The sequence below is a fragment of the Suncus etruscus genome, chromosome 9, assembly GCF_024139225.1.
Source record: "Suncus etruscus isolate mSunEtr1 chromosome 9, mSunEtr1.pri.cur, whole genome shotgun sequence".
NCBI classification, from domain to species: domain Eukaryota; kingdom Metazoa; phylum Chordata; class Mammalia; order Eulipotyphla; family Soricidae; genus Suncus; species Suncus etruscus.
Window position 1 is genome coordinate 54,013,368 of NC_064856.1, and position 12,510 is coordinate 54,025,877.

At 35.1% G+C, this 12,510-nt stretch overlaps 1 protein-coding gene across 1 annotated transcript; it reads right to left on the minus strand.

Moving 5' to 3' along the window:
- Nucleotides 1-8,669: 8,669 nt before the first annotated feature.
- Nucleotides 8,670-9,608, minus strand: LOC126018473 (olfactory receptor 51B5-like). Its single transcript, XM_049780607.1, has one exon. The coding sequence runs from the start codon at nucleotides 9,606-9,608 to the stop codon at nucleotides 8,670-8,672; it is 939 nt and encodes a 312-aa protein (XP_049636564.1).
- Between the last annotated feature and the right edge of the window lie 2,902 nt (nucleotides 9,609-12,510).

The window sequence follows — 12,510 nt, forward strand, 5'->3', positions numbered from 1 at the left end:
TATATTATTGTTAAAAATTAGATGCTTTTGGCATCTAATTAGATCTAATTAGATCTAATTAGATCTAATTAGATGCTTTGGCAGGTCACTGCGAGGTGTGGCTCTCTGACTCTCACAGTTTAAGATTTTGGCTCTTTGTGTTGAACTTGTTCGCCACCCTTGCTTTAGTTTCAGATAAGATTACTCATTTTAGTACTGTTATATATATTACAGAAGTGATATTTTTTTCTTTTTAATTTTTTTATTGAGGCCATTGTGAATTACAATCTTTCACAGTTGTATTTCAGGCATATTGTGGCAGTGAATTAGGGCCATTCCCACCACCAGTGTTGACCTCCCCCCACCATAGTTCCAACATGCACCCCATACTTCCACCTTTTGCCCCTTTAGGCTGCTAGTATAACAGGTTCATTTTGTGTTTAGCTTGTTGTAGTTCGAGTCTCTTGATTCAATTTTCGGTCAGTGACTTTGGCTTGGATATTTAGATCTGGCTTTTTTTTTTTTTTCACTCAATGTTCCTGAGACCAAGAAGTGATATTTTCTTACAAATAAGTGCAATTGTAGACAAAAAATATCTTTCAAGAAACAAATATTTAACTTGTTAATGTATGTTTGACCTAGAGGTGATAATTATTGCCTTAGGAATAATTGAAATCAAATTTGAAAACAACTATTTTTAGTATTAGCTGTATTAACACAAAAGTAGATTTTTCTTGCTCTAGTGAGTTCGTGAGAATTGTATGCAAGATTTACTTACAAACTCAGATGCTTAAGATGTTAGTTTAGTATACAGTTCAAATAGATATAGATAATCCCAGGTTCCTCAAGTTCAAGGTCATTGATCTCATCTCTCTGCCTAGTCTCCATTACCATGTCCTGGTTACCTTCAATATATGACGATTGGGTCTTGTCCCTATGCCATTCTTGCTCTCAGCTTTCCTTATCTATAATCTGTCTAGATAAGAGAAACCCTATTACCTATGTCTCCTTGCTGGTGCTTCTGTTCCATAACCTGTTTCGGGACTCTATAAAACATCACCCTAATTTTTTCTTCTAGTCCCAGCTTTCCTTAAGTCTCGGGCAACAGCCACATACATGGGGATGAAACTAAGTACCATGAAAGTGAGACTCAGTATTGTGACTAGTACCTTGTCTGGGCTTAAGAAACCTGCCATGTTCTGCCATCTGTTTAAACTGAAGAACTCCATCATGTTCTGTCTTTTATCTGAGTTTATAGCTCTCCCTAATTCTGCCTGATGTGTGTGTTGTGTTTGTGTGTGTGTGTGTGTTTCTTCCCTTTCTAAGTTTTTCCTAACTGGGTATTCTCTTATCTGTTATTTCTCATTCTAGTCATTCCAGCATCTATTTTTAAGTGGATACCTTTTTAGAGGAGGTGAGATTAAGATGACTTGATTAGATTAAATTTACATTTCCCACAGAGTGAGCATAGGGCAAGTTTCTGGAGAATAAGAGTGTTGGTTCTCATCAAAAAACATAGGTTTTATTAGGTAGTGGGAAAAAACAGGCAGATTCAAAACAAAGTCAATCAATTTTTTTCTTAATCATTCATGGTTATCATAGTTGTGTTTCCTAAAAACTATTAACTTCTTATCATACTACCTGTAAAATACAAACTACAGCAATATGATCTCTCATACTTGAAAGAACATCTCATCTTCTAATAAAAGTCAGTTGTTGATATGGTGATACTTGATAATAGTCATCTAATAATAGCCTCTAACTTCCTGGGCCTAAGAGTTCCAAATTCACAACAATGCCTAGTTTGAAGATATTCATACTGCTACATTCTTTAGCATGGTACCTAAAATACTCATACCTAAATTTTCTTGTCCTTAAATCTTGGTCTGCATTATTTTCAATTGTGAAGTTCTCCTAAAGAATTTACATAAAATAGAATAACTCGGGGCCATAGAGATAGCACGGTAAGGTGTTTGCCTTGTGTGCAGAAAGACAGCCCTTCGAATCCCAGCATTCCATATGGTCCCCAGAGCCTGCCAGGAGCGAATTCTGAGCATAGAACCAGGAGTAACCCCTGAATGCTGCTGGGTGTGACCAAAACAACAAAAAAAAATTAACTCACAGGCATTCTAAATATCTTCACTAGTGGTCAGGAAAGTCTTTATACTAGACACTATTTTGTGGGTATCTCTATTTCTTAGTAAACCTGTGACATGAAACAATATTCTTTTTTCCTTGGAGTTTAGATTTATTATCTGCCTGTTTTCAGCTTTTCACATCAGTCTGTGAAAACCCCATCTTTTAAGTTCTTCTGTAGAGTAGCCTATCAGCAATATGATAAGCAGCAGAAATTTAAAAACAGGTGAAGGGGAATTTTCATGCCCCAATCTCAAGGGATTGGGGAGAGTTGGGTTTTGGAAGTAATACCAACACAGGAATTAAACCATTCACAGTTAGGGAGATAAAACAGGTTTGGGAACTTCCACCACAAGCCAGCAGGCTAAGATAACAGCAGTCAACCCAGCAGTGGAAAGGGGAAAAAAAGCAGTTTCTCCCAGAGACATGATGTCTTTTTTGGGAAGCGAAAGACCACACAGATATGGTAAGGAACCAATCCAAAAGGCGCTTCAATTCAAAGGTACTTCCCGTCCAATGAGTGACCAGCACCAGCAAAGAAGAATTATCCTGAATAGAATGAAAACCTGGTTACTCTAACTAACTAGAACAAAGAGAGTTCTGCAAGTAGGGCATTTGCCTTATAGAAGGTGTTTCAGGTTCTATCTGTGTCACCAAATGTGGTTCCCCAATCCTCACCAGGAATTATACCAGAATAGAGAGCCAGATGTAAACATTGTAAATTCAGTGTAGCCTCTAAACTGAAATAAATGTTTAAAGAAAAAAGAGATTGGTGTCATGAAGATAGTACAGCAGGAAAATGCTTGCCTTGCAAATGTCTGAACCATGTTAGAATACTGAGCACTGATAAGGTCTCCTGAGCCCTGCCAGTAATTATCTCTGAGCACAGAAGTAAGCCCTGAGCATCACAGGGCATGTGCCCACACACTCCAGCGAAAGAAAAGGCAAAAACAAAAAGGAAATAAAGACAATAAATATAAAATGCTGAATTTCTTATAAAAATGAGTTTTATAAACATGATTCTGCCAGGTAAGGATTAGAAGCTATAAAATAAAACATTTATTTTAACATTTGATTAAAATGATATAAAGTATGTATTTGAATCTATAAAGAGCTGTACTTTAAATATCTCTAATTGCTTTTAGTATCTAAATTAACACCTATATAAGCTAGTGAGTATCTTCAAATATATCAAATTTTATTTACACAGAAACAGTCTACATATCATTTAGAAAAAATCTACAATTGCTTATTAATTTTCTAAATTAAATTTATCTGCTCTCATCTAGGTTAATTCATTTTATATTTTGAGAATAAATAATCTGATAATGCTATAGCTTTTCAATGATTCTACTTCACTTTCAGTGCATATTTAAAACTAGCTCTGTTCTTCCATAGAAACACTTCAAACAGTCTCATTTAAACTCAATATCCTTATTATCCTTATAGTAATTTTTGTAATGTTCTTTGTATATTTGCTAAGATTTTTTTCTAGTATATGTGTGTAGACATCTTAGATTCCCTGTAGCTAAACAAACTGGTGATTTTTCTCTGCAGGCACCAGTAAACTCACTGGTCATAAAATTTTTCTTCATAAAAGTTACTTTTCATCTTTTTTGGGGGGGATGTGGGTCACACCCAGTGACCCTCAGGGGTTACTCCAGGCTCTGCATTCAAAAAACACTCCTGACTTAGGGGATCATAGGGGACACCAGGGTATCAAATCGAAGTCCATCCTAGGTCAGACACGTGCAAGGCAAACACCCTACCACTGCATTACTGCTTCGACCTTAAGTTACTTTTCATCTTTAATGATCATTTTACAGACTTACCTTATATCTAAGAGGTTAATCTATGTTTTGTAATACAGCCTTGTGTATAGCTTCTAATTCTTATAGATTTTAAGCCCTATGTTGAAGAATTTTTATTTTAAATAGACCATACATAAATGTATTTTTATAATAAATTCAGCATTTTATATTTACGGTCTTTTTCCCTTTTTTTTTCTGGAATATTGACCACTTTGGTATATATCCTGCATATGTACACAGAACAAATTTGTAGTGCCCTGGGAAGCTAGTGTTATTTAAAAATAAGTTGCTGGCCAGAAAGACAGTATAGGCATTAAGGTACTTGCCTTGCATGAAAACAATCTTAGCTGATTCTTGGTATCACATATGGTCCCCAAATACTGTCAAGTGTGATCCCAAGCACAAAGTGTGGAGTAATCCCTGAACATTACTGAGTGTGACACCAAATCAAAATAATACTAACAATAATAGTGATTTATTTTATAAATTATTTTTAAATAAAAATTTAATTTTCAAACATAAGCAAATACTTTTTCTTTTGCTTTTTTGGGCCACACCCATTTGACATCAGGGGTTACTCCTGGCTATGAGCCCAGAAATCACCCCTGGCTTGGGGGAACCATATGGGACACTAGGAGATGGAACCGCTGTCCATCCTAGGCTAGTGCTTGCAAGGCAGATGCCTTAACTCTAGCACTACCGCTCTGGCCCCAGCAAATACTTTGTATAAAGAAAATAATTAACCTTTTTATTTTTATTTTTTTTTTAAATTTTTTATTGAGACCATTGTGAATTACAAGTCTTTCACAGTTGTATTCCAGGCCTTTAGTGACAGTGAATTAGGGCCATTCCCACCACCATTGTTGACCTCTCTCCATCATAGTTCCCAGCATTCATCCCATACCTCCACCCTTAGCCCTCTGGACTACCAGTATAACAGGTCCATTTTGTGTTTAGCATGTTATAGTTTGGGTCTCTTGATTCTGTTGTCATTGACTTTCACTTGAGTATTTAGATCTGATCTTTTTTTGTTCCACTCAATGCTCCTGAGACCACTACGCTCCTGACACCACCCACATTTTTTTTTCTCAATTTGTAGAATTCTAGACAGAAATATGAGACAACAAAGTGATTCAAATTCTCTGTTTCTAAGAAAAAGGCAGGAGCGCTTATCTAGAATATAAATAAAATTAAAAGAAAAAAAGAAAAAAGGGGAGGTGGGGCAGGTGTTGCTTTTCATAATTCATTCAAAAGTGAGTTGCTTTCTTCTCATATTTTTAATATTAATTTCCTGTTCAGGGGAAATAAATCATTCTTTATAATATTTTATAATGTCTTAAATATTTTATTTAGGTGCCATAATTTATGATAGTGCTAATAATGGAATTTAAGACATCCAATGTTCTAACTTCAGACTCACCATAATTTCAGCATACCTCTACAATGAGCTAAGATTCCATCCCATCCTCTACTTTTCCTCCTTATCAATCTCACTTTATATATTTAATTATAGTTTGGACACATTTTTGGCATAGTATTGGATCTTATATGTTTTTTATATGTAGGAACCTCACATATACACTACCAAACTGTCTAAGCACCAGGTCAATGCCCCTATGTTACCACTAGTCAGACTGACTCTTTTTTTCATCCCTTCCATTCTTGACATTCTTATTTCAATAGTCCGGGGACAAGGATATTTCCCACCTTAAAAACTGCAGCTGCCTGTTTTGCTACTTAATATACCACAGATAAGTGAGATCATCTTGTTGTTGTTGTTGTTGTTTTTTAGCCACACTCGGTGACTTTCAGGGGTTACTCCTGGCTATGGGCTCAGAAATCGATCTTGGCTTGGGGGACTATATTGGATGCTGGGGATTGAACTGAAGTCAACCTGAGTCAGCTGTGTGCAAGGTAAAAGCCTTTATGCTGCGCCATAGCTCAAGCTCCAAGTGAGACCATCTTGTATATATCTTTCTCCCTCTGACTCTATTATTCCCTTCAGGTTCAATAATCTGCATGGTTTAATTTTTTATTCTAGCTGAGTTCCAATGTGCATATATACCATAACTTTTATCATTTGTCATTGACAATTTGTTTTTGTCCATATCCTAGCTACTAATATAGCCATGTTAAAAAGCACTGAAATTAACATAGAGATGCATATATTTTGGATCCTTGTTTCTGTGTAGGTTTTTCTTTTTTTGGGGGGGTATTGCAAGGAAGTGGAACAATTCATTCAGATAGTTTTACTTTTTACGAGTAATCTCAAGAGAACATAAATAGACATTTTTACAAAAAAAGACATATAAATTACCAATGAAAAAGTAATTAGCACTTTTTGTTAGAAAATACAAATGAAAATCAAAATAAGGTATCAAAACATCTCATAACATCTATATGAGATTAGCATACATAAAAAACTAGCAAAAACTAGTATTATCAGGGATGAGTAAAAAATAAACTCTCATTCATTGCTGGTGAGTATATGGTCTGGTTCGAATTCTATTTTATGATTTTTAATATTCAGATACAGACAGACTCATCTGTAATTTAATGACATAATTGATTTACTATGAAGTTACAAGCAACTCAAACTCAAATTAAGCTTGTTCAACTTAAGACAAATTGAGGGGTTTTTTTAGACTATAAAATCAGTGGGAAGTTGAACTATTGTTATTTAATTCCAGGAAAGCATGAAACCAGATAACTAATGATTCTTGAGGAATTTTTAATTCTTTTTTTTTTACCAAATTTCTTAATTTTAAACATCATAGTTTACAGAATTGCTTAAATATAGTTATTTATGCCATTTAATATTCCAACAACAATCCCACCACCATTGTCTCCAGCTTTCCTACCTCCCCAAAACCTGCCCCTTGGCAAGTACAAATAATTGTAATGGCTTTTTTTAAAAAATACAAAAAAAAATCTTCATTAAAATGAAAATTGTCATATCTCACATTGGATCATTATGTCATTGTATGAAGGTTTACTAAGCAGTTCATTGCTAGTTGAGCATTCTGTTGTGGATTTTGTTTTTTGAGCTTATGATAATTTCATACTTAACTTTTTGTATTTCTACTAGGAAGTCAGTATTAAAAATATAGAGCTACTGAATGGTGAAGAAAACCACAATGCAGAAAATCCCTGTGCATTCACTATTTAAAATAGCCAGAAACTGGAAATCACCCAAGTGCCTGAGAACAGATGAGTGGATAAAGAAATCCTGGTACATCTACATAAAGAAATAGTATGCATCTGTTAATAAAAACAAAGTAATGAAATTTGCTTATACATGATAGATATGGAGAATATTATGTTGAGCAAAATGTGTCAAAGGAAGAATCATAGCTATACAATGATAGCACTCATTTATGAGCTATAAAAATATAGTATAGCAATAATATCCAGCAAAAATAGAGACAAGGGCTAAGACAACTGGTCCATAATAGAAAGAATAGTTGTAGGGTGCAGTTAAGGCAAAAAAAAGACCACTATGACAATGACAATTGGAAATTATCACTCTGAACAAGAAATGGGTGCTGAAAGGAGATAAAGTGATTTGTATGATGCCCTTGCTGTAAAAATACTGCACACCATAGTGCTAAAAGGAGAGACAGAGACAGAGAGAGAAAGAGAAAAATAAGAAAATTGTCTGTCATAGATGAGGACAAGGGAAGGACAGCAGAGAAACTGGGCACAGCGGTGGTAGGAAATGTGTATTGGTGAAGAACATTGTGCATTGTACGACTGAAACTTAAACACAAACAACTTTTAACTGAACAAAACAATTCTATTATGGACAACCCTGTAAATTATGGTGTCTTAGTAAGTAAATTTTAAAAATATATAAAGAAACCTAAGGTGGTAGAATTAGAGGAAAAGATGGAAGAAAGTGCTAGCAATGTTTATTTCCAATCATATGTCCATGATTCCTCTCATTGAAATTTATTTTCAAAATTATGTAATACAAATTTAAGACTCTTAAGACAAAGTCATAATTATTTATAAGGAAATGAATAAATGAGGTGATCGGGGTAATAAGTGATGCCTAAGCTGGTCAAGAAAGAATCTATGCTTCTTGTCAGAAAAAGTTCTGAAATATAGTAGCTCAAATATAAGATTCACAATTCATGTGAATGATTTGTATGGTATAATTCATATGATCTATAAATTGGATTGTATATAAAAGCTCAACTTTTACTTAATTTATACACCTGAGTATTTTATTTTATCTACCATAGTTCTTACCCTAAAGAAATACATATAATTATACTATAAAATAGCTCTAAATACCTAAGTTATAATAACAAAAACCTTGAATGTTAAGCAGAAAGGCATATTCAATATACAAAATTCTTATTTTTTGTTGGGGGGAACTACACCTGGTGGTCTCAGGGCTTACACCTGACTCAGTGTTCAAGATCACTTCTGGCAGGGTTTTGGGGTGTTGGGGTCAGGTAATAAAATCGAAGTCACCAATACAAGGCAAATATCTTAATCACTATACTATTGCTCCTTATATATATATATATATATATTAATAAGAATAATAATTTTACAAAGAAAATTAAAACAAGGCCTAAACTTACCTTAGAACAATTTGTATCTCTACATTAAACATTAATTTACCAACAGAGATGATAATGTGTGGTTTATATGAAACTTCTTTGAATCCCAGCCCAAACTGAGTTTTCATATATCATATATCATTTTCATATATCATTTAGGAGCCACAGGTCAGGCTTCCATTTTACGGATCATGAAAAGGCGAAGTATACCACTTCGAATCTGCTTGGTCTTGATACTATAGATTATAGGATTCATTAAGGGAGGAAATAGAAAATAAACATAGCTCATAATGAGATGAACAATATGTGGGACATGCTTCCCAAATCGATGAATCAGAGATAATCCTATCACTGTGACATAGAAAACTAGAACACAACAAATATGAGAGACACAAGTGTTAAGGGCCTTAGCCCTCTCCTCTCTAGAAGCAATACTCAGGACACTTTTAAGTATCAATACATAGGAGAAAAGGATAATCAGAGAATCCAGCACAAATATGAGGCCTACAAGCACAACTGGATACAATCGATTGAAGGTGATATCAGCACAGGCCAGTTTGATGACATCCTGGTGAAGGCAGAATGCATGGGAAAGGGAATGGGAGTGGCAGTAGGGGAAAAAATAGAGAGGTAAGATTGGAGGCACAACAGATACAAATCCCCTCATCAGAACAGCCAGTCCGATTTTCATCACTCGAGTATTAGTGAGAATAGAAGTGTATCTAAGAGGATCACGAATAGCAATAAAACGGTCATATGACATAGCAAGCAAAACACCAGACTCTACAAAAGAAAGTGAGTGTATAAAATAAGCTTGAGTAAAACAGGCGACATTTTCAATTTCCCTGTGATTCAACCAGAGAACTCCCAATACTGTAGGCAGTGTGGTCAAGGTTAGCCCTACGTCTGTTGCTGCCAGCATGGCCAGGAAGTAGTACATAGGTTCATGAAGATTGTGATCTTCCTTAATGAGAAGGAGGAGAGTTCCATTGCCAAAAAGGACTGAAATGTAGACAAAAAAGAAGGGTGCAGAAATCCAGTGGTGTGCTGCCTCTAGGCCTGGAAAACCAGTTAACAGGAAGGAACTGGAGTTGCTGCTGGGCCACATGTCAGATTTAGCCACAAGAAAAGTCTGTTTTTTCATCTGAGTTATTATCACAGGAGTGTTACTCTGCTTTCAAGATATCTTTCCAATTTCATTATCTCAGAATTATTTCTGAAAGTGATAATGACATTTGTATAAGCCATTGTTATCCAGAACATGTTCCTATAGATTACCTGTAGCTTTTTGTATTCTTAAGTGCATTTTTCCATGTATAATTTCCTACCTTGTTGATCAAATTCTTGGTATTTTATCTGGTCACTGACATTTTAATGCACTTCCTCAGAAAACTACAGTTTAGAAAAAATTCCCATCAAGTTAACATACATCAGAAATGAATCCCATATTTGAGGTATTTTAATAAATCCAACCTAGACCTTACTCTCATTTATTACCAAAAGGAATCATCTGCAATTCCTTGCCCAATATCTCTTGGTTTTGTTTTGGGGCCACACCTGATGGTGTTCAGGGTTTACTCATGGCTCTGTGTTCAGGAATCATTCCTGGTGGACTCAGAAGACCATATGGGATGTCAGAGATCAAACCCTGGTTGGCCACATGCAAGGCAAACATCCTACCCACTCTGGGTCCTAAACTATCTTGAATACACTAATTTGTTTGAATCTTCAACAAGAATTCCAGATGACTGAAAAACAGCCTATGAGAAATAAAAAGTTGTATCATTGTTACTATTGCTATTTGATATGAAATTTGATATGAAAAAAGTTATTCTCTTACCAATTACTTAGATTAGTAATAATCAAAAATATCCACATAAAAAGTTTGTTAGGCTCTTCCTGAGCAATAAATAATTATTTTCTACTTATTCACTCAATAATAACCACTAATCAGATAAAATCTTAGGCTGGTCTAAATGTTTGGATCAGTTCAACAGCATGATATATGATGGTTTCTCCTGCTTAAATGTTTTACTGTATTTTTCGGTGTATAAGACAACTGGGTGTATAAGACGACTCCCTAATTTTGCAGTTAAAACATAGGTTTAGGCCTATATTCGCTGTATCAGACAGAACGTTCCTGTGCTGCAAGTGTATGTATCACAGTGAGCCAATCACAACAAGCAAAAGTTCAAAGGCTATACTGTAATAGACTTCCTCTCTGACTCTGACCAATCTGAGCAGGCTTTTGACAGATTCGGGTCCAGAACATTGTCTAATTTGCATGCATAAAAAGCCTGCTTGGATGGGCTGAGTTAGAGAGGCGGTCCGAGCAGCCTTGCAGTGATTGGTCCCTTATCATAGGCACCTTTTCTGGCAATTCTCTGGTGGTGTCAGTAATCTCCCCAACTACATGAACCAAACAACACCCCATCCTTGGACCCTAGCACTGAACCTCCAACACGGTTAGCTGGGTTTTACTAGAAGTGGCCCCCAGATCTCCTGAGTACTGTTTGGGAGCCCCCAAGAAAGAGATTTGGAAACTCTGCAGCCTGATATTTCTTTGTTTTGGTTAGTGGCATATTGAAACATTTTTCGGGATATACTCGGCATATAAGACGACACCCCCCCCCGATTTTCGGTTGACTTTTTTTTGTTTCAAAAGTCGTCTTATACGCAGGAAAATACGGTATTTGTATATAAATTTTATTTTTCCTTTTATAATATTTTATATAGTTACCAGAATAACTCTTCAGAATCATTTCTCTCCTTTCAACTCTCCAACTCTATTTAAACAGCCATCATCTTCATCTCCACCCTTTTCTTTATAGAATTAGAGACTTCTCAATCTTTTCTATATAATGTTAAATGAAAACTCCAGTCTTACTTAAACAGGAAGCTATTAAGGGAAAATATATGTCCTTTAGAAGGTTTTTGACATCTAGTCTCCATCTAGACAAAGTGATTCTTACATATAAAAATACACATTGTGGGGGCCGGGCGGTGGCGCTGGAGGTAAGGTGCCTGCCTTGCCTGCGCTAGCCTAGGACGGACCGCGGTTCGATCCCCCGGCGTCCCATATGGTCCCCCAAGAAGCCAGGAGCAACTTCTGAGCGCATAGCCAGGAGTAACCCCTGAGCCTCACAGGGTGTGGCCCCCCCCAAAAAAAAAAAACCAAAAAAAAAAATACACATTGTAATTGTCCTGCTCAGTACCTAGCAAATATTGATCAAGTAACCTGCATTAATAGATGTCTTGCACATAAACATCAGATGTACATGTACATTTATCTATGCAAGATACATCAGATGTACATGGTAAGAGCTGAATTAAATAGTGATAAGACAAATTCTCTGATCTAACCAATCTCCTGACTTTGAAAATACGAGAATTTTAAATAAATATTAGTGCAATTTAAAAATAAAGCAGCTTTATTTAGTAGAGATGTTTTGAATGTAAGCTAACAATAATTTGAGTGATCTGGGATTCTCTAAGGTGATTACATTTAAATTAAGATATAAGTAACAAGGAAAATTTGTCATTTGAATAGACAAAGAAATATAGTTCTACCAGTAGAAAAAAATATATACTGCATCTGGATAGAGGTAATAAGTCAAGTCAAAGATCCTAGAAGTGATAAAGTCGTATAGGTATTATAGATGCAAATAGATACTGTGTTTTATCAAAAATTTATGAAACAACATTGGTAGTTTTTAAATCTTAGTGAAAATTAAGTAGTAATATTTAGTAAATTATCATGTGACCTACCTATTGTAATAGTAGATAATCTGCAAGGCAAAATACAAAGGAATGTTAAAATGTTATTGAAAAAAATCTAGAGGGCACCTAAAAGTGATTTTGATGAGAAGACAACTATCTAAAAGAGAAAAAAAAAAGGTGAAGTGGGTAATGATATATATTTCAGTATTATGACATGATATAAAATGAAATTGGGAATTACGAGAAAATAAAGTTATATTTATTCTTAATTTTCTCTTGAACAAATAAAA